The sequence below is a fragment of the Ascaphus truei genome, chromosome 4 (assembly GCF_040206685.1).
Source record: "Ascaphus truei isolate aAscTru1 chromosome 4, aAscTru1.hap1, whole genome shotgun sequence".
Classification (NCBI taxonomy): Eukaryota; Metazoa; Chordata; class Amphibia; order Anura; family Ascaphidae; genus Ascaphus; species Ascaphus truei.
This window is the reverse complement of record NC_134486.1, coordinates 124236941-124260740: the sequence shown is the minus strand read 5'-3', so window position 1 is coordinate 124260740 and position 23800 is coordinate 124236941. Positions and strand designations below refer to the sequence as shown.

Here is a 23800-nt window from a genome sequence, read left to right as displayed (position 1 = left end):
CCATAATATAATTTAGTTTACTTTTTTACTTCCGTAATTGTCGGCGGGTCAGTCTGAAAAAATATGAACCATTACTCTGTCTGTGTTCCACTCTAGGTCCTCTATTGGTTTCAAGATCACTACTGTCTCCATATTCCAAGGGCAGTTTAGTCCCGTTATTTCCTTATTAACTTTTTTAATTTTCCCCAAAATTGGACAATCATAGGACTGGTCCACCATGCTTAAACGACCCTATCTGGCCACATTGCCTCCAGCATTGGTGGGAGGGGGTCGGAAAAAACGAGTTAAGTCTAGCTGGAGTATAGTACCATCTATGTAATATCTTGAGGTTAATTTCCTGCACTACCACGCATCTGGATGCTTTTGCTGATCTCTCATATATCTCCAACCACTCCTCCCTCTCTAGCGCCCGCCCAAGATCGTTTTCCCTATCAACAGTGTTTTTACTTGGCTGCTCCTCTTTCTGTGTGGTCAGGGTTTGATACAGTTGTGTTATGGTGCCCTTATGGTATTCTCCTGCCAGATATAAATTCTCAAAAGTTGCAGGGGTCTGAGAACGTCTTGTGTGGGCTGTATTGAGACAACATAGTGTCTTACCTGAAAATACTAGTACATTGCCGATCTGCTGAAAAACAAGGAGATCCTCTCCTTCCAGGAACTCCGCGACAAACATATACACCAAGGTCTCCATCTGTTCAAGTTCCTGCAAATTAGGCACTTCCTTTTATCCCCAAACGCTAAATTCCCCCCATTAACTAGGTTTGAATCCCTTTGTAGCAAAGGCTCCTACCAGAGAGGTTTGATCTCAGAGATCTATAGGGAGATGGAGTCGGCAACCAGCCCCCCATCCAACCAGTATATGCAAAAATGATCCGAGGACCTCAATGTACAGATAGATATGGACGAGTGGGAGGATATCTGGGAGTTGGCCACAAAGACCTCAATCTGTACAGTGACAAAAGAGAACATATATAAAATACTATTCCAGTGGTACCTGACCCCGGCTAGGCTGAGCCAGATCTTTCCCGGCACTCCTGACCTGTGCTGAAGGGGATGTGGCCAAAAGTGGGACATGGCCCACATTTGGTGGTCATGTCCGGAGATTCAGAGGTACTGGACCAAGATCCAGAAGCTCCTACAAGAGACTACGGGGCTTCTTTTCCCCCTGGACCCCTTGACCTTTGTGCTGAGCAAACCTATACACGACCTGTCCCCCCCCTTGAGTAGACTAGTATCAGCTATCCTAACCGCAGCCAGATGCTCAATAGCGGCGGCGTGGAAACACACCAAAGCCCCAGCGAGAAACACGGTGTTGAGAAGAATAGACGAAGTCATGGCCATGTATAAACTTACGGCTATGCTCAATAAAAAAATGCCACAGTTTCGGGATACCTGGGACCCCTGGGGTGGCCCGCTAGGACTAGGCCTGCATTAGGCCGTTCTCGAACAGATGGAAAAGGAGGAAGGAAACAGAGATCCCCCCTCCACCCACACCCCCCCCCCCAGTATGATCTATGGTGCACCAGTAAGCACTCTCAGAACTCCACGGTCCACAGAATAGTATTTGAATGCTTACTGCACGGACTTTGCCCGTGTTTCTGCGCTCGCTGCTTCCCTGGACCGCCGCTACGGGGCTGCACAAAACACGGGGAGGGTCCTCCCCTTCCCGTGGAGCACTTTTTGTTGTTTTTTTGTGCGGTCTGTGTTGATTTATGGGTCTATTCCTCGCAGTTCTGAACAGAGCCCTATGGTTGTGCTGCTGCTTAGCTTGGCTGCCGGACACGCCCCCCCCCCCCCTTAATCTTAATTTTTGATTTTTTGCAATCTTGATTTTTTAAATTATTTCATTGTTTAATGCTTATTTTCTATTTTGCATGTCTGGATCTGGGCAATGACAACGTGCAGACACCCCTCCCCCCCTGGTGCTGGAAACTCTCTCAGCAGTACTGCCAGGTAAGACACAGTGCTCAAATCCATGCATGCCATGTCCCTTCCCCCAAAGCTCCCCAAAACCTAATGTACTTTAAAACCTCTAGTGTAAAGTACTGTAGCCCATGCCATGCATGCTTTGTCTCCTCCAACCCCCCTCATGCTTACCCCTTAAAATCTAGAAGATACTATTTAACAATGGACTGTACTGGTGTCATGGTTTAATATTTTATTTTTTTCATGTGTACAGTTGTAATCTGTACAACTGTGCAATCGCCCACTTGAGTTTCTGAACGGTATTGCAGACAACGCTAAAATACAATTTTCTGCACCCGATCAAAACACCTCACATCTTAATCTTGAATCAACACGGAACGTGGTGTGCAATGGAATACAACCTGTGAAATGATCGGATAACGGAGGCTGCATCTGTATGTTTGGAGGATCTTAATTTTTCCCTACAATGTGTGGATTAGGGTTACGGGTGCTGTGACGTATTACGTCATCACGTTGCCACAAGCGGTCTGTGTATCAAGACACCAATCTGTTTGAACTATGGCAAACTTCATACATTTAAGGACAATCTGTTGCATTCTGTTTCTTTGCCAATCTACGATCCTGGAGGTTCTAACATTGGTATTACCTTGCTTTTCAACTGCCTCTGGAGTTCATAAGTGGTGATTCCTGATCGTGGCAGAGATGTTCCAGACGTGTATCATCTCCTAAGGAGGTTGACTGACTCTAAATGCTTTTATTCAAACTACACTTGTGAGTGTGCCATTTTATATAAAAAAAAACACAGAACCCCAGCAAGCTCTTTTGGGAACCCCTGAGCCCCCACAATATATATATATATATATATATATATATATATATATATATATATATATATATATATATGTATGTATTTAAGTGTCAAAACGGAGTGCTATTGAGCGTGGCATATGTATACAACAGACAACAGAGAAGCCCAATGCTACATCCAACATGACAGAAATACACAGTAAAACACTTATATATTCTCTTGAAATAGGGTCATTTAGTTTAACCCATTGGCCAAAGCGTTGTAAGCTTGCGAGCCATGACAAGGCAGACACCTGTTCGCAAGGCCTAACACTACCAGATGAAATACTAATATACCTCTATTAGCAGTGGTCGACAAATCACCCAAAAATTTACTCGCCGAACAAAAAATCTACTCGCCACCTAGCCCCGCCCCAAGCACCGCCCCAAGCACCGCCCCCAGACCCGCTTTAAAAAAAAAAAATGAATAAATTCCTAGTAAGAACAACATTCGTTTTTGACATTAGTTTATTTATTGTATTACATTATACTACAATTAGTCTTTGTTACGTGTGTGTGTGTGTGTGTGTGTGTGTGTGTGTGTGTGTGTGTGTGTGTGTGTGTGTGTGTGTGTATGTGTGTGTGTGTGTGTGTGTGTGTGTGTAAATGTTGGATTTAGAAAAAAAAGCCAGATGTGAATGACTAGTTTCCTGAACCCCATAACTAGTTCCTGGATGCTCCCGCGTCACAATATCTAAAGCAGCAATCCCGCCTGGGATCTTACCTAATCCGCAGTCCCTCAATGTCCAGATACCCTCATTCCCGCAATGTTATACATTGGAGGGGAGGTGTTCCTTACCTGTATTCTGGTTTAGGGGGGATTCCGATGTCTTCCGTGTGAAGCTCAAGAGTTAGATCTGGAAAAAAGCAGTATAGGTTATTTCGGTGTAGGTATAGGGCAGTTAAGATATATAGGGTAAATAAGAGATCCAGAGTGTGAGAGAGAGAGTGTGGGTGAGAGAGAGACAGACAGAGAGAGACAGAGAGAGACAGAGAGAGAGAGAGAGAGAGACAGAGACAGAGGGAGAGACAGAGAGAGAGAGAGACACACACACAGAGAGCGGCACACACACAGAGAGCGAGAGTGAGAGAGACAGAGAGAGAGAGAGACACACACACACACAGAGAGAGAGAGAGACACAGAGAAAGAGAGACACAGAGAAAGAGAGAGGGAGAGGGCGACAGAGAGAGGGAGAGGGTGACAGAGAGAGGTAGAGGGCGACAGAGAGAGGGAGAGGGCGATAGAGAGAGGGTGAGGGCAACAGGGAAAGGGAGAGGGTGACAGGTAAAGGGTGAGGGTGACAGGGAAAGAGTGAGGGCGACAGGGAAAGGGTTAGGGCGACAGGGAAAGGATAAGGGCAACAGGGAAAGCGTGAGGGCGACAGGGAGAGGTTGAGGGCGACAGGGAAAGGGTGAGGGCGACAGGGAAAGGGTGAGGTCGACAGGGAAAGGGTGAGGGCGACAGGGAACGGGTGAGGGCGACAGGGAAAGGGTGAGGGCGACAGGGAAAGGGTGAGGGTGACAGGGAAAGAGTGAGGGCGACAGGGAAAGGGTGAGGGTGACAGGGATAGGGTGAGGGTGACAGGGATAGGGTGAGGGCAATAGGGATAGGGTGAGGGCGACCGGGTGAAGGCGACATGGAGAGGGTGATGGCAACAGGGAGAGGGTGAGGGTGACAGGGAGAGGTGAGGGTGACAGGGAAAGGGTGAGGGCGACAGGGAGAGGGTGAGGGTGACAGGGAAAGGGTGAGGGTGACACAGGGAGAGGATGAGGGTGACACAGGGAGAGGGTGACACGGGGAGAGGGTGACACAGGGAGAGGGTGACACAGGGAGAGGGTGAGGTTGACACAGGGAGAGGGTGAGGTTGACACCGGGAGAGGTGACATGGAGAGGGTGAGGGTGACAGGGAGAGGGTGACAGGGAGAGGGTGAGGGTGACAGGGAGAGGGTGAGGGTGACAGGGAGAGGGTGACAGGGAGAGGGCGACAGGGAAAGGGCGAGGGTGACACAGGGAGAGGGTGAGGGTGACACAGGGACAGGGTGAAACAGGGAGAGGGTGACAGAGGGAGAGGGTGACACAGGGAGAGGGTGACACAGGGAGAGGGTGAGGTTGACACAGGGAGAGGGTGAGGTTGACACAGGGAGTGGGTGAGGTTGACACAGGGAGAGGGTGAGGTTGACACAAGGAGAGGGTGACAGGGAGAGGGTGAGGGCGACAGGGAGATGGTGAGGGCGACAGGGAAAGGGTGAGGGCGACAGGGAAAGTGTGAGGGCGACAGGGAAAGGGTGAGAGCGACGGGGAAAGGGTGAGGGCAACAGGGTGAGGACGACAGGGAAAGGGTGAGGGTGACAGGGATAGGGTGAGGGTGACAGGGATAGGGTGAGGATGACAGGGATAGGGTGAGGGTGACAAGGATAGGGTCAGGGCGACAGGGATAGGGTGAGGGCGACAGGGATAGGGTGAGGGTGACAGGGTGAGGGAGACAGGGAGAGGGTGATGGCAACAGGGAGAGGGTGAGGGTGACAGGGAAAGGTGAGGGCGACAGGGATAGGGTGAGGGCGACAGGGAAAGGGTGAGGGTGACACAGGGAGAGGGTGACACAGGGAGAGGGTGACACATGGAGAGGGTGACACAGGGAGAGGGTGATACAGGGAGAGGGTGAGGTTGACACAGGGAAAGGGTGAGGTTGACACAGGGAGAGGGTGACAGGGAGAGGGTGAGGGCGACAGGGAGAGGGTGAGGGCAACAGGGATAGGGCGACAGAGAAAGGGCGAGGGTGACACAGGGAGAGGGTGAGGGTGACACAGGGAGAGGGTTGAAACAGGGAGAGGGTAACACAGGGAGAGGGTGACACAGGGAAAGGGTGAGGTTGACACAGGGAGAGGGTGACAGGGAGAGGGTGAGGGTGACACAGGGAGAGGGTGACACAGGGAGAGCGTGACACAGGGAGAGGGTGACACAGGGAGAGGTTGACACATGGAGAGGGTGACAGGGAGAGGGTGAGGGCGACAGGGAGAGGGGCAGGGCGACAGGGAGAGGGTGACACAGGGAGAGGGTGACACAGGGAGAGAGGGTGACACAGGGAGAGAGGGTGACACACTCACAGACACACACACTCACAAACACACACACTCACTCACAGACACACACACACTCACAGACACACACACTCACTCACTCAGACACACACACTCAGTCACAGACACACACACTCACAGACACACACACACACAGACATTCACAGACACACACACACACTCACACTCACAGACACACACACACACACACACACACACACACACACACACACACACACACACACACACACACACACACACACACACACACACACACACACACACACACACACACACACACACACTCAGTCACACACACTCACAGTCACTGTCTCACACTGTAACACACTCCCACTGTCACTCACACACACACACACACACACACACATTCACACACTTACCCACAAGGCAGGGGGTCGCACATGGCAGGAGAGGGGCCCCTGCACGGCACTGGGACCTCCACATGGCAGGAGTTCCTCTGCAAGGCAGGGGGGATGCACATGGCAGCGGGGGCCTCCGCATGGCAGCAGGGGCCTCCGCACGGCAGCAGGGCCCTCCGCACGGCAGAAGGGGCCAGGGTCCACTGCACGGCAGCAGGGCCCTCCGCACGGTAACAGGGCCTCTGCAAGGCAGGGGGGACGCCCCCCCTCCAGAGGCGGACACCGCCGCAGCCTCCCCCCCCCGAGGCGGACACCGCCGCAGCCTCCCCCCGCCCCGAGGCGGACGCCGCCGCAGCAACCCCTCACTCCCCCACCCCCCGAAGCGGAAGCGGATGCCGCCGCAGCACCGCAGCACCGCAGCACCGCAGCACCGCAGCACACACCCCCCCTCAAGCGGATGCCGCACCCCCTTCAGAGGCGCACACCGCCACTGCCTACCTCCCGCCCAGGGCAGCAAGCGGGGACCCCCCAGCCTACCTCTTGCTCCGGGCAGCAAGTGGGGATCAGGGGCAGGGGGGGGGAGGAGATCGGGTGAAGGGGCTAACCCAGAGCTGCCTGCCGCCCTCTTCCCCGCGTCAACCCAATTAGGGAGGGGGATTATTTATTTATTAAAAAAAAAAATTGGCGCGAGCAGGGGAATTCATAGAGCCGCAGCACGGCTCGCCAGCGGCCTAAATCCGCTCGCCACGGGCGTGTGGTTATGCCTTTTTGTCGAACACTGTCTATTAGGATTCAAATTCTCATGTACCTTTATTAGGAGGGAGAAAGACCACAGTGGGTCTATATCCAGCAGAATGAAAGGACCTGCAAACTAGGGCAGTGGGGAGGGGCGGGCTTAAAACCTGGGAAGGAGGAGCCACCAACCCCCAACAGCTGAAACAGCTGAGAATATGTTAACAAAACACAGAACCCCAGCAAGCTCTTTTTGGGAACCCCTGAGCCCCCACAAAATATATATGTATTTAAGTGTCAAAATGGAGTGTCCCAACTTCCCTAGTTTGCAGGTCCTTTCATTCTGCTGGATATAGACCCACTGTGGTCTTTCTCCCTCCTAATAGAGGATGATGAGAATTGTAATCCTAATAGAGGTATATTAGTATTTTATCTGGTAGTCTTAGGACTTGCGAACAGGTGTCTGCCTTGTCGTGGCTCGCAAGCTTACAACGCTTTGGCCAAAGAGTTAAACTAAATGACCCTATTATATAAGTATTTTAATGTGTATTTCTGTCATGTTGGATGTACCCACAGTTGCTGTATGGTTTGCAGCAGCTAATAAATATTTTTAAGTGACCCGGCAGTATCAGCTTATCCTTGGCATGTCCATGAATGCAGTGCACGGCTACACTCTCCTGTATGGGAGAAATTCTTCTTCAGCCAACACACTAATCAGACATCAGCCCAGTCAGATACACCCTCTCTATTCCCTCACAATCACAAAGTAAACAATACAGTAAGACAGTAGGAGGCGCTTAGGGCATGCTCATGAATATTACATTTTTTCTAAATTCGCAATTATATATTAAATACAATCTGATAACAGATTTGACCAAATTTGTGCAGAAGGAAACAGAGGCAGATTCAAGAGCATCAGCCTAATTTTTTACTGCTTAATCTGCCTTCGGATATCCACGTGCAGATCTGATTTGGATTTCAAAATCAGATGGAAATCTGCAGATCAGATTTTTACTAATTTGCCTAACCCTACTTGGGAGGGATTTGATTATCTCTGATTAGTCTCTTTTGTTAATGTTTTCATCAACTGTTTAGAAAGACAAACTCCCCTCTCTTCCTTCCATACTTTTATCGTTTATCTGATAAGAATAGGGTGGCAAGATGTAGAAAACAGGCCCTGAAGCAAAGGCGTTTGTGATTATTTTAAAACGCAGCCGAATTCATGTATTAAGGATGGTTACTTTTGTTTAAGTTACTAAAGGGGAAAAATGTGTTCGCAAATTTTAGTTATAATAGAAAAAATTTCATTTATTGATCAATCCGGATTATGCAAAATATAACCCCCAAAATATCACATATTAAAAAATATATCTTGGAAAAAATCACAGTAATCTAAACATTTCTTACCCTACTGGTATATAAAAAATGGACCCCTCATCAGCAACATTTTGTCATTTTCTTTCCCAGGAAATTATTTTTCTTTTCAAACTTTACCAATATTTACAGGTCTAGGTGAAAATCACACAAACACACACACAACAGACTTGAAAAGTTAACTGGTTTAGAATTACACTCAGTGGTGAAGAAAGGTTTTATTATTTATGCATTAAGGTCCTGAATTGTAATACTTTCAAAGTAGATCATTCATGTCGTGAACATTTGGGTTTACCAATGAATTTTAGGGCCTTTTGGAGGTCATTGTAAAAAACACCTCTTCAAAATATTCTGCAGACCTCCAGTGGTAGATTTTCCATAACATATGTACCACAAATATGTTTTTAAAACAAGTACAACCTGATATAGGTGATACATATTTTTTTATGGTCAAATAGAGACTGCATACAATTGTTTCTTGAAATGTAACAGGTTTAATTTTTGAAGAGAAACGTCTATGGGGCCTATGCAGAGAGCAGCGAATTTTCGAAATTCGCCATTTTTTGGAGATAATCGCGCAGAAAACAGCAGAAAATGGAGATTTCCGAAAAACGCGCCAATTTTTCTTTTCTATTTGTAAAACTCGCCTCGCGGCTGGCGAGAAACGCAATCTCGCCAGTTTAAAAAATATCCGTATGCAGAGAGGCGCGAACGGCATCTAGCGGCTGTTCGCGCCAATAAAATGGCGCGATTGTCTCCGTTTTGCCTCGCCAAAAAAAACTGCCGCTCGCGGCCATTGCAAAGGGAAAAAAAAAGGCGCGAATTTGTTTTAACACATTTCTGAAGCGCGCATCTCGCCAATTTAAACTCGCCACACGCATCCATGTTAAACATAGCAGAATTCGCACTTTTCTGCATATGGAGATTAAAACTCTCCAAAAAAGCTACTTTTTAATAAATTCGCCAATTTTAAAATTCGCTGCTCTCTGCATAGGCCCCTATGTCGGCACCTACCAAATGAAAATTACCTTGTTGGTGACGGAAGTAATGTCCTGGATGTGACATCACTGCTGGCATAAGAGGTCGTTATGGCAGCTGGCGCATATTTGGATGCCTCCCACGCACGGAGCACATGTGCAGGAGCCATTGCCGATGGCTCGGCGCGCTTGTGCAGTAGGCGCTGTTTGGGTGTGCCTGCGCAGTAGCCACCATTCAGGCATGCCTGTTCAGTAGGCGCTGTTCGGGCATGCCTGTTTAGTAGGCGCTGTTTGGGCACGCCTGTGCAGTAGGCTCCGGCCAGGCACAGACACAAACACACACACACACAGAGACACAGAAATGCACGCACACACACACACACACACACAAACACAGACACACACAATGACACACACACACAAACACACAGAGACACACACACAGACACACACACAGACACACACAGAGACGCCTGCACAGTAGCCGCCAGCACACACACAGAGACACGCACAGAGACACACACATACACAGAGACACACACACACTTGGCAAGCGGTCTAAACCATCCGTTGCATCTGCAGTTAATGACCTTTTAAAATACATGTGTGATAGTAGCGGCAATTCGGCTATTCTAATAAAGCTTACCTGTCTTAAGGGAAAACAAGTGGTTAACCCAGTATCCCTCTGTATAATGTGATTTTGGTTAGGTGTGTCACTAGTTAGATTAGGATGAGTATATTTTCTGTCGTCTTCGCGTGCAATGCTGTTAATTCACTCAACCAGCCTGCACACAAAGAAATATGATCCTGCTATCCAAAATGTGGGTGGTGAAGTGCTCCAGCCATTGTTAAGAGTGGAGAGGGGTGCTGACTCAGGTCTGGAGAATAATGCCTCTCTGAGCAGAGCCTTTGTGCAGCCCAGTCTCTGAGGTGCCAATCTCGGGCTGGCTTTGGGAACCGTTATTGGGTAGGAGTCCCATTGGCACGATTTGCATTGGCCAGTTTGAATTTCCCACTTCACTGCAAGTCCACCTCTTTGGACTTGCTTAGGGGCACGTTCACCTCCCTCATCCTGGATTGGCTCATCACAGACGGGCCTCTACTCAATGATTTGTCCGTCGCAGAATCTGTATGCTGATTGGTAGGCAGCCCATCTTGCACGCTTTTCTATGGAGATGGGGAACCTATGTAAAGAGCTGCTGACTTCAGTTTCACAAACTATTCTGGTGGTAGCATAGTAGGTGTCATCCGAAGCTTGTTATCTGCAGACACCAAAGTGAGGCTTGTAGTGGAAGTGAAGAGGCTATTCGAACTTGCTATAGTGCAAATAGTATTCCTGGACTATTGCAGTACCCAAAGCGGATGGAGAGTGGAAATTGCCTGGGTAAGCCTTTGAAGTGGCGCCCGACACCTAGTTGAGTTAGGATTCCCCACATATTCATTTTTGGTTGAGTTTGTACCAAACTGTATGTAGTGTTGTGTCTGTCGACTTTGGTCGAAATACAGTTGTTTAACTGTATTTAACTTCTTGCTCTATGTGGTGTATGTGATCTCGGTGTAAAGTGTCCTGGTTTCCCATGACATATGTTAAGGCATCATGTTAACTTAAGTTAATGCCACGTTAAGTGAGTTAATAGAGCTCTGTGGATCTGGGTACTAATGTCAAGAAAATTTCAAATATTGGATTTTGGACAATTTGATGCACTTTTTTTTACTAAAACTTTTGGTCACATCAAGGATTGAAATAGAATAAGGTTTTTACCAGTTAACTAATAAATGTTTTTAAAGTAAACGAAGTATTATGTGACGTAGGTAAAAATGAACTTTTGATTTTATTTTTGTAAATTTGTATTTTTTCCTCTGCTTTGAAAAAAGAAATCTAATGTATTGTAATGTGTAAATAAACGTTTTGTAAAAATAAAAATCTCTCCCTTTTTCCAGCAAGTCACATACTGTATTTAAGGGTAGATTCCTTTGTAGCGAAATTTGACAATTTTGCTCAATGATGTCAAAGTTCTACTGAAATTGTCGAATTTATCTTCAACTTTGTCAATGTCATCTGTACTTTTGGATAAAAAGTTCTAGCAAACATTTTGCTAATTATGTAATTAGAAATGTAAAAGAGAAACTTATGCAAACTGAATTTGGGCAGGTGTCCTCATCTCTGCAAGTGAGCATTGACATGGTACATGACATATGGGGTTAAATATTTTGTGAACTGGGTTCTTCTTTTACAAACACTAAGATTTCAGAACTATTTTGTAAGGGGGTTGAACCTGTATGGAATTATTAACCTTTTATATTAACAAAATGCAAACTATGCCCTTTTTATAATATTCGAACATTTTACATGATTTCAAGCTGTAAATTTGCAATTGGTCTTGGATCAGGGACCTTTTTTCTGTATTATACATTAAATAATTTCTGGAGGTGACACACTAACTTACAAAATGGTATGATATTTGATGATAATGAGCCTGTCTATTCATGTCCAGCTCTCTGAAGGACTTCATAGATAAAACATCAACACGGCAACAACGAGCAAAGTTACTATTTTATTGAAAGGAAAGGTGCATATGATGTAACTGAAATGTTGGTGAGATGTATTCACAATGAATGGTTGGATTTTTTTCCCCATCAGTAAATATGCTGCTCTTCTGTGCTTATAAATTATTAGTGTATTTCCATGCCAGAAACGTTTTCTGCATTGTAGCCCATAGTCTTAAATAATAACCAGTTGAGTTTCCCACATAGTAGCAGTCTTGAGTTTGTTTATATGAACAGGCAGCGATGTCTCTAGCTGTAAATTTGTCCCAATTATATTTTTATTTCTCTGTTTCATATACAGAGAAGCAGTAGTTCTTAGTTAACCCGTTTTGTTTTATATGGCAGGTAGTTCACTTTCTGATGGATCTTGGACATGTACTGCCCCTTTGTGGGATACTAACATTATTGTCATTTATAATTATAAATAATTTCACAGGTTGTTAAACAACACCAGTTGTAAGTGTATTTGATTCTATCTCAGCATTATCACATATGAGAATCACACAAATAAAACTTTTATTGTATTGATGCATCTAGGCATTTATTGCCAGCACGACTGTTCAGTGTTTATGTGAATTTGGCATTGGTCGGTTTAAAAAAATACATATACTGTATGATCCAGGGAAAGCAAAGGGTTAAGAATCCATGAGCAGCACTGCAAGTGTTTGGCTATAAAAAAAATACAAAACACATTGTGAAACTCAAAATAGACAAATGTATTGTTATTTATTAATGACTGATTGTGTTTTATTCATGTATAATAAGCACTAAAGATTTTAAACATCTAACAAAATGCCCCTCTTTTTTTCCCATTAAAAAATGAATCTAAAATACAGAGTATGACCATTGCATGAAACTCCTGTAAAGATGGGACTTTTTGTGAAAAGCTTCTTTTAAAATACCTCTTGAATAATGTTAATGTTACGGTTAGTTAATAAAATTAGAATGCATTATTATTACTAATTGCATTATTCTTGATCTGCAAATAAAGAGAATAGGTGATATTATACACTGTATAATCTACGGGTGACACAGCATAGATTACATTACACTGAATGTATTCTAGGTGTTTGTAACAGAAGTTACAAAACAGGGATAGTCTAAAACAAAATATACTGATATACATAGTATGACATAATGGATCGTATTGAAGTAAACCGCATTTCCTTGTGGTAAAACAGTGTTGAAGAAAGAGGGCACTAGAGTACAGACGAAATATGTGCATGTTACTGTGGCAATGCAATCGCTTGTGTTAACAGAAGAACCAATTTGATCAAGGAGAAAGAAAACGGTCTCACCGATTCAGGTAGGTCTCAAGTTAAATCTCTTAGATAAATCAATATTAGGAAAGGACCAAAATGAATTGACAGAATTGACTGAATTACTAAATAGCCATGATATCTAAAATAAATAATACTCTTCTCCAAAGTGTGCGCGCACTGTACAGATGCAAATCGAAGCCCTATTGATCATTGATTTGAGCTAACAGGGCTGCTGAACACGGGTCTCATAAAGAGATCTAGCCTCATTAATTGTCCTGTAAAGAGTGGGCTAAGGCGGCAGCAGGAACTGGCGGTGCTTGGATTTGCTTGTGTGTGGGTTGTGTTGTGCGAATGTGTGTGGGTGCTCGGAGGCTGTAGGGGAGAGTTACAGACAAAGATAAGAAAGGCGAGTACTGTTGGAAGCAAACAGTGGCAGCAATGGGTTTGGATGCCTACGAATCCCTTTCCCCCTTTTCAGTCTGGGTAAGTAGAAAGTAGCTGGTGATGGTTTGGAAAAGGTCAGATTTGGGCTGGTGAAGCGCTGTCCACAGTCCTGAAAGCACCATCGCTCAGAGTGTAGAGATACAATCGCTGGCTAAAAGCTGGAAAGAGAGAAAATCTAAATGTCAACGCACAGCAACGATAATCCTATGATCTGAGATTAAATGGTCTGGTTTCTTTTAGGACCATTCAATAGTTATCTATACAAGGAGATTCCATGATTGGGTCTGATAATGTTTATAAAAAACGGTGGCATGCTACGATTTACAGCTATAGTAACCAATGCTTCTATGCTCAGGTTGTATATACAGTATTACGTTTTCCTTTTTGCATTGTGAAATACAATGGTGTTTCTGCAAAAAGTCGATTAATATTAAGGTCGTGTTTCAGATAAAAAGTCCTGTTATACTTATTTAAACTCATTTGGAAACATCTTAGGATGCAGTATTGCTGCAAATAGCATTTCTTACTCCACCCAAAGTTGGCAAAAGACTTAAAACATGTTATTTATGTAGTCCCGTTGTTTTATTCATAAGTTGGTGTACATGCAATAGCCACGACCTTGCCAAAAGGACAAGATAAACAAGTGGCATTTTTTAACATAAATTGGGCAGGGAGGATTTAGGGCTATTTTCTTCCATATCTTCTCCCTGGAGCATACAGATGACATCCTCTTTTGATGCAAACTGAAGTTGACATCAAACAAAAAAAATTATATATATATATATGTGAGAGAGAGAGAGAGAGAGAGAGAGAGAGAGAGAGAGAGAGAGAGAGAGAGAGAGAGAGAGAGAGAGAGAGAGAGAGAGAGAGAGAGAGAGAGAGAGAGAGAGAGAGAGAGAGAGAGAGAGAGAGAGAGAAAAAAAAGAAGTAACCTCTAATCTGAAGAGGAAACGTTTAATAATTTCATTTTTCTACCTCCCTTTCTCAACAGGAGATCATTTCCCAGAGTGATGACTCCATTTGTACGCTCGATCTGTTTACTTTAAGGTTGCTGGGGTGGGATTTGGAAACACTTAAGAAGTGACTGTCGAAATTGATGCATGTTCATTACTCTGGCATTTTCCAAGCACAGTCCCCTATCAGTGATAGATTGGATCTGCATGGCGCACTTTAATACAATGTTTGGGTTCTTGCTGGTGTTGCTGTTACCCTCAATTATGGTGGAGTTTGACATCTTCCATGGAAGTGTTAGTGGAAGCACCTTGCTAGTGGGCGCTATTTCTCCAAGATCCGTGGCCAGAATGGAGGGAGATGTCATCATAGGAGCCCTTTTCTCTGTCCATCATCAGCCGTCAGCGGATAGAGTGCCGGAGAGGAAATGTGGAGAAATTAGAGATCAATATGGCATCCAAAGAGTGGAAGCCATGTTTCACACTTTGGATCAGATCAACTTGGATCAGACATTACTGCCTAACATCACCCTGGGTACAGAGATCAGGGATTCCTGTTGGCATTCATCGGTAGCCCTGGAGCAGAGCATTGAATTTATACGAGATTCACTGATTTCAATTAGAGACGACAAAGACGGCGCCAACAAGTGTTTAGATGTCTCTCCAACCCCTCAAGGCCGAATAAAAAAACCAATTGCTGGTGTCATCGGACCAGGGTCTAGTTCAGTGGCTATTCAAGTACAAAACCTGCTTCAGCTTTTTGATATCCCCCAAATTGCTTATTCTGCGACAAGTATTGACCTGAGTGACAAAACTTTATATAAATACTTTTTGAGGGTAGTCCCTTCTGACATACTTCAAGCACGAGCCATGTTAGACATTGTGAAAAGGTATAACTGGACTTATGTGTCTGCAGTTCATACAGAAGGTAAGTCGAAAACAAACACCTTTAATCTCTTAGTACTAGTCAGTTATATTAACTCACCGCATTAAGAGTGATCACATTTGGTGAAATGTAGAATTTCTACCTGACCAGGTTATTGTTTGCACTGGACCAGAGAATGACCATGGTCGTGAATTTATTCAGACTAAGTATTATTTATTGCAACATTTCTTACCACTAGTCACAGTCATACTGTATTACCTTGGTATAAGTATTTCTATTGTGTTTCCTTAATAGGCATGTAATGGCATTGGTATTTCTTCACTCACACTGACTTCCATAACTTCTGCCTATTTATACAGTACATCCTCACCCAACTAATTTTTATTTTTTTAAATTCTTATTATACATAATCTGATTGCAATGTAGATCGTAAAAATAATTGGCATATAGAATTTAGCATTGCAAAAGTTTGACTGCTATTTTAATCGGATCTGAATTGTCACCAAACATCTACATTGCATTCCTCTTAAAATCTCAAGCATCAAGGGTTTTATTAAAATAATGAATTAGAAGATTTTACTATCTGCATTTTTGCTCAGGCATAAGTGATCAGACCAACTCTACTATTCATTTTTGCAATTGCCTCAAGTGCTTCCACAAGTGCTTGATAAATGAGACTGCCTGGCCCAGTTTATATAATTAAATTGTAGCATAAATAAGGATATTGTAAGTTCAATGGTAGCATTGTCAAATGTTATTTTGTGGTAATGAGTATGGCTTCAATACTGATTTTAATGTTTTATTTAATAGTGTACACACAATTATTCCTCTTAAAAGAGCAATCCATGCAATATCCTACAGGTGTATGTTTTACTTTTTTTTTTTTTTATAAATCAGTAGTATTAAAAAATACATACTAAAACATTTTTTATTCAACTCCTAATGCCATTTTTAATGAGTTTTAATATATTGAGCATCCTTTGATTTCTATAGCAGGTTTTTGCAAACCTCCCCAGCAGTGCTAGATATTTGCAACACATTTCGGTTGGTGATAATGTGTTGCCAATATTCCCAGCAGTTTGAGCTGCAAACAGTAACAATAGATAACGTTACCTTAGTAATATAAGCATACATTGTAGCTGCTGAGCTACACTCACTGTAGGATTGATTAAAACGGAAAGGCCGCCATTTACTGAACCCTGGAAAACAGAACATTTGCTGATTGGTCATGGGAGAAGGAATTGATCGGCAGCTTAGGTTATTAGTATTCAATAAAGGTAATCAAAGGCTGCACATATTAAAACAAACAAAAAAATATTATTTTTTATTTACAGTTCCACACGGACTGCCTTGTGAAATACCCTCTGTACTTTAGTCTGGGCTTTTATGGTGTAGAACATTTGCCGTATATTGAAGCATTTATATTCTTGTACTAATTTAAGTTTTAAATCAGAGTACACTGGAGATGTTATATGAGACTTAAATAAATTAAAAAAAGAAATTGCAGAGAAGGAGCGGCTCAGACTGGCCCTGAGTTTGGAGCAGAGGAACCTGGTTCACTTCCCGGTGTCGGCTACTTGTGACCTTGGGCAAGTTACTTTACCTCCTTGTGCCTCAGGCACCAAAACATAGATTGTAAGCTCCACGGTGCAGGGACCTGTGCCTGCAAAATGTCTCTGTAAAGCGCAACATAAAATTAGCAGTGCTACATAAGAACAAAAGATTATTAATATTATTATTGCGACAAGTATCCATAGACAACACGTAATAGAAGCCGTCCAATAGATAACATGCATAACTTTAGATGTAGATGTGTATGAAAGACTAGATGTAATGTAGATGTGAAATGATGAAGTTTCTTTGCCTTTCACACACAGTATCTAATTACTGTTGTATGTAAAAAGTACATATTTTAAGAATGGGACCTCTATTGACCAACTAATGAGTGTGCTCAAGGAACTAGTAAGCTATCTATCAGAATTAAAGATGAATAGTCATTGCTTCACTTAAGAAAGTGAAATTAGCCCAGATATCACAGTAACTGAATTACATGTTCTTTTCACTAAAATGAACAAAAAGATAATATAGACTACATACTGTTGTGCACAAAGTATAACTGAAATGGGTTATTCAATACCTGGGGTTGGTCACAAATGCCATATATTGTAGCTACCAGAATATTGCATAATGCTTTCTTTACATCTGCTTTTATAGCACTTCATATCAGATTTAAAAAATGTAATTTAATAAAGTAATGTCATCTTGGCAAAATGAACCCTCACCCAGAAGTGTTTCATGATTTTTTTTTTAAAATGTCCTCAAGTTTCCCTTTATTTTGTGAACTCGATATTTTCTATGTTTGCTATAAATTAAGAAGATTACTTCTACTTGTTTTACTGCCGCCTCAGCTTTGATAATAAAAACTACTGTACTGCAATTGGAAAGAAACAGGACGTGTGATGCACAGCAATTATTTAAACATTTTTGCATTTAAGGATGGTCTCTAAGGGGCAGATTCACTAAGGACTGTTGTGGGTTAACGAGCCCAATTCAGTGTTAACTGACATTAACTTCAAAAGCCGTTAACACTGGGCCAGGTGTATTAACACGCAGTCGTCCATAGTGAATAAACCCCTAAGTCTGCATAACCCTTGGTGATCTTATGTTATTTTCAGAAATATATATATATAGTATCCATCCCACTGTTGCACAGTTTTGCAATGGAATGAGGGAAAAAAAGATGGGAATGCAGTTATTAACTTACACTGTGAAAATTCACTCAAATATGTTATGCAATTTTATTCACCGATTTACATATATTGCTACAATTTGTTCCTGCAAATAATCTTTATGAGTCTGACTATAGATGAGTTTTCTTTTCTTCTAAATTTCGAAAATTACAATTCATCAAAAATAAGTTTTAAAAGGTTGTTCTTGAATCGTTAGCCCTTTCTAAAGATCTTATGAAATAACACCATCTATACAGAGAGCCTACTGTAAATTGCTCCATGTTGTTTTTTAACGCCTAATTTTCAAGAAATACGGCTGTCAAGAATATATTTTATTTGAGGGTAAACCAACTTGACAGACAAATATCTTGTCAAATAACTTACAGTATTCATAAACCAATGCAAAATGAACCCGCATTTAGTAGCAAAAAAAGTAATGGCTAAGCCAGGGTTCACAGACAACTCACCACGCAATAAATTGATGTCCTTTGCAATTTCATTTATTATGCTAATTAAAAAAATTCTCTATAATTCCTAGATTTAATTGCCAATTTCTTTCAAATCGCTAGATTTGAATAATTCTGAAACTATCAATAGGGCACACACACCATGTTTTGCTCATTGTATGTTGATATTTTGCTGAAAGATGACTAATTTGGTGACATTATTAGTTCTTTGACACACCAATGGGGACTTTCGTCCTAAAAACCTCCCTAATGCCTTTTGTGCAAAAATAAGAATAAGAGACTGAAGTGCAATCAGATATGTTGATGCACATTCTGATGTATGTCGTTTAGAATAGCACACACCTTCCACTCCCTTAATTATGGATTAATTCTGAATCTCAATGCTCTTCATTGCTTCCAGTGTTATAGGTGCCATTTTTTTAATATATTCCTCTTTTATGTCCTTGAATTTATTTGTGCCCCGGAAATCTCCTCTGTCAACCGTTTGTGGACTTCATTTGAGTCCTTTCTGGGAGCAGCATTATCTCCAGGGATTGTATATATAATTATTATTATTATGTATATATATTTACACTTTTATTCACTTTATACTGTATATGGTCACATATGCACAATTGATTTTTCATTTTTAATTAGTGCTATTTGTGCTTGCATTTGTTTCTTGTAGCGTTATAGGTGCTATGGCATTTTAAAAAAAATCTGTGGTTTTCTAAGAATAATATTTTATCCTCAGAATTCATTCTCGGTTACTCTTATAGTATACATTTACATTGATAAACATTTCATGACTACACTTTAGAAAAGCACGACTGATGTCTGTGTTCTTTGGAAAATATCTAGGTTTCTGTATTCTGTGGGTATTTGAAATTCACCAGTCTTGGCAATCTAATGTTGCCTTTGCCAGAGGACTCTTTTAGCCCAACTCCCTGGTAAAATGAACTAATTAATTCATGCATCCATCCATGTCAAAGACTAAGCAGGAGAAGAGAAGAAACTCTGCTTGTTGAAGACAAAGATACTTTGCAGTTTGTGATACAATGTAATGGACATATCAATTGTACAAGGCATTCCTGTGCATAAGCTTTCGTGACTGTACAGGTCTCTTCATCAGATAGATATCTAAACTGGAGATGGGAGACTTTAATACATTACATAGCACATATGGTTCATAACAGCAAGGGGTCTTCATCTGTGAATGAGGTGCACAGAAGATTATATTCTCTTGTTGAAAGGACGAACATGCTGCTTAGAACACCCAAAAAATGGATCTAAAGCAAATAAAATGTCAGTTTCTCACATTAACCAACTAACACAGAGTGTGTGTGTGTGTGTGTGTGTGTGTGTGTGTGTGTGTGTGTGTGTGTGTGTGTGTATATATAATCCAACTTTAACCATGGCCGGGGTCACTGGCGCCGTAAATCCCATCCCAGTGCCATCAGCCTGACCCCGGTGGCTTTCAATTCTTCAGCCACGGCCGGGGTCATGGGCACTGCATCACGCGCTGCACAGGCGGTGGGGCAGCCCCTGCCGGCGGTTGATGGGGACCAAGGACCGGTAAGGGACCTGCAGCGGTAAATTGGGGGCGGTTGCACAACGGGATGAGCGCGTTTAGGAACTTGGTTGGCGGCAGAAATCCCAGGTGGCGCAACTGGGGTAAGGCGAGACCAGGGCCTGAGCGGGCACCATACTAGCGGCACATAGCGCAGCAGGGAAGGCAATTTTCACGACAGCATTGATAGGCATGCTACAAGCTTTGCACCAGATACCGTTCCGGCAGCCTCCAGCCTGATCCCGGTGTCTCCTAATCCAACTTTAACCACGGCCGGGGTCACTGTCGCCGTAAATCCCATCCCAGTGCCATCAGCCTGACCCCGGTGTCTTTCAATTCTTCAGCCACGGCCGGGGTCATGGGCACTGTAGCTGCCCCACCTGGCAGCATCACGCGCTGCACAGGCGGTGGGGCAGCCCCTACCGGCGGTTGATGGGGACACGCCGTGGAAGGTATGGCATTCGGAGTATCTGGTAATGGTACGGGGTCGCGGGTAGGGCGACATCAGGGCTATATGGCAAGGCGTCACGGTTGGCAGGGTTCGACACGAAGCGAGCAAGGGAAGAGGCATGGTCCAGTCCACCGCCAGGGTCGCTTCCCCGGGGGTCACAGAGGGCGGGTATGAAGCCGGCAGCAGTAGGAAAGGGCTAGCTGTGAGACAGGATAAGCGCGTTTGCAGGTTGTTTAGCTTCGCAGCGGGATTGGGCAGCTCGCAGGGGGAGAAATCCCAGACAGCGCGGGGCAGTGGCGGCCTGCAGCTCCGGGTGATGATTAGCGCAGCGGAGAAAGAGATTCTCAGTGCATCTTTAGGAAGCATGACAAGTTGAGTAACTGATGCTCCGGGCGCGATTGGTATCCCCAGGTGGATCGGTAAGGACAAACCAGGGCTGGTAGATGAGCAGGGGTCCCGCTGTTAGTCATGCCAGGCGGGATAGACTTATTTAAGTTTGCGGGAGGGCTTGGAGAGGGTTCTGGCAGGGTTGGCGGTACCGGCCTAGTTTAAGGGGGGTTAAATAGGCCTGTCGGTGGCGGCTCTTGGGGGGTAGGTGCTTGTTCTTGCCAGACTGGGAGCTGGGCCGTTTGAGCCCGGGGGGAGTACGAGCGGGCAAGGTCAGTTATCCATGACCTCGAGAGCCCGCTCGCGTAGGGGACACGAGGTCAGCGGTTCAAGGGCCGGCTGACCGTCCCCTCCCCCTCCTGTCAAAGGAGCACTCTGGCAGGGAGTGCATTTACCCCATTAGGTTTTCTGTATAAATAAATAGCTGCGGCCATTTTATCTCCAGTTCCCGTTTCCTGTCTTTATTTGTACGTTACATGTGGGTACAAGGCGGGGGGGAGAGGGGAACCGCCTGGATCCTCCCTGGTCAAGCGGCCTCCCTAGCCATAGGCGGGGGGGCTTCATGACCGGGGGGTCTGGCCTTCCCCTCGCTGGCCCGCCCCCACACCTCCCTCCCCGGCCCAGGGGAGGAGTTCCCGGAAAACCTTCTTAAGGCCAGGCTGGCGGGCAGCACGTCCTCTTTTGCTGCCCGCCAGACGATTCCCGCCCACCCATCCCCTTAGGTAGTGATTGCAATCATGTAATGAACTGCAGCAGAGGGCTGAACAGGGCCAGGGTATTCCCAGGAATGTGGACTTAGGCATTGTATAACGTGTTAATGTTTCTTTGTTCTGTTGCAGCATGAACTGCTGATACTGTGCTGAGTGAAAGGAACGAGGTTCCGAACAGGAGGGGTCATTGACCAGTTTTGCCTTTGTCGTGGCGGCTCTTGGGGGGTAGGTGCTTGTTCTTGCCAGACTGGGAGCTGGGCCGTTTGAGCCCGGGGGGAGTACGAGCGGGCAAGGTCAGTTATCCATGACCTCGAGAGCCCGCTCGCGTAGGGGACACGAGGTCAGCGGTTCAAGGGCTGGCTGACCGTCTCCTCCCCCTCCTGTCAAAGGAGCACTCTGGCAGGGAGTGCATTTACCCCATTAGGTTTTCTGTATAAATAAATAGCCGCGGCCATTTTACCTCCAGTTCCCGTTTCCTGTCTTTATTTGTACGTTACATGTGGGTACAAGGCGGGGGGGAGAGGGGAACCGCCTGGATCCTCCCTGGTCATGTCAGTTTCTCACATTAACCAACTAACACAGAGTGTGTGTGTGTGTGTGTGTGTGTGTGTGTGTGTGTGTGTGTGTGTGTGTGTGTGTGTGTGTGTGTGTGTGTGTGTGTGTATATATATATATAGCCATTAAAGAATATCACTTGTGAGCACATTCACATGTCTTAGACAGGTCTGCACCCCTGCCTTTCAACCATTATCACCTAGCATACAGTGCTCCCACTGCAGCAAGGGATTATGGGAAATTACATGCAAATGAGCACACAATGTGTCACCTTTTGCCTGGAAAATCCTTTCACATGGAGTCCATTTAAGCAAATGCATTGTGGTTTACAAGCTTTTAAGCACAGCATGGGAGTAGCAAAGCAAGTCAAACCACTCACAGACATGTTTCAACCTTTAATTGGTATCATCAGTGTGAGGTTGGTTTATACTTTCTCTGCAATATATATATATATATATATATATATATATATATATATATATATATATATATATTAAAAAAAAAAAAAAAGATGTATTGAGAAAGGCTCAGCAGAGAGTTGAAACAGTTGTATTAAATGTTTTTGTATGTTTTTACTAAAGTCCTTGTGTGCCTGCTTTTTTCACCTGTCGACAGGTGACCTCAGTTTCATTGTTTTGGCTTTTTAATTGATTTGTGCTGATTGGTTAATTGGCGGGCACTGTGGATGTATGTATATGTGGTGTTTTCGGTCACTCTTCCCTTGCATTCCCTTAAAAAGGTCCCGTTTTGGAGGACCGAAACGTTGGTTTCTTGATGTATCACATTTGTAACTAATATACTTATTTTGACAAACTACTTACTGAGTGCTGTCTCCTGATTACCAGACTGCGGAACGGTATCGTATTGATATATATATATATATATATATATATATATATATATATATATATATATATATATATGGACAAAAAACAAACAGAAGCGCAAGCTCCATAGCACGTAACTGTTTAAAAATAAAGGTACATTTATTTTAAAAATCAGCCACCCATAAGAAGTACACTTACAGGATTTTGAAAAGAACCATACATGGGAGAGAAATCTCTAAATGTGGTCACCTGCGAGAGTTATGTTATTATTATTATTATTTTTATTGTTATTAGTATATATACAATTATTGATAGGTGATATGTATTGTAATGTCTTCTGGCACTATGTCACCATTGGTCTCTTCATCTGTGTTCTGTTCTCTGTGATTTCTCCATTTCTATTTAGATATATTATTCAATTATTATTATTATTTAATTTTTATTATTATATTTAATTTTATTTTTATTTGATTATTATTCACATAACATATTTTGTAGTTTGTTAATATTGCTGATAATAGTTGTTCCTCTGAATCTCTCTCTCTTTTGTGACTATAGCAATTTCTTATATATATATATTATATATATTATTGTTTATATAGAATATAAAATTATAATCCTTTTGCGCATTTCAATCCTTTTTCTTATATACATATCTACACTTGTATCAACTGATCTCCATTCTATTGAATATATTGTTTGTAGTCATAATAACCATTACAT

General features: G+C 43.6%; 1 protein-coding gene across 3 annotated transcripts in view; it reads left to right on the top strand.

The window, feature by feature from the left end:
- The first annotated feature begins 13047 nt into the window (after positions 1 to 13047).
- GRM1 (glutamate metabotropic receptor 1) overlaps positions 13048 to 23800 on the top strand; it is a 511900-nt gene continuing 501147 nt past the window's right edge. For 2 of the 3 annotated variants that reach the window (XM_075596536.1, XM_075596538.1), the window contains exons 1-2: positions 13475 to 13605; positions 14558 to 15444. In XM_075596536.1, the coding sequence (XP_075452651.1) occupies positions 14667 to 15444 (778 nt within the window). In that variant the 5' untranslated portion in view covers positions 13475 to 13605; positions 14558 to 14666. Of the gene's footprint in view, positions 13167 to 13474; positions 13606 to 14557; positions 15445 to 23800 lie in introns of those variants that run through there. The other variant, XM_075596537.1, reaches the window with a different exon arrangement.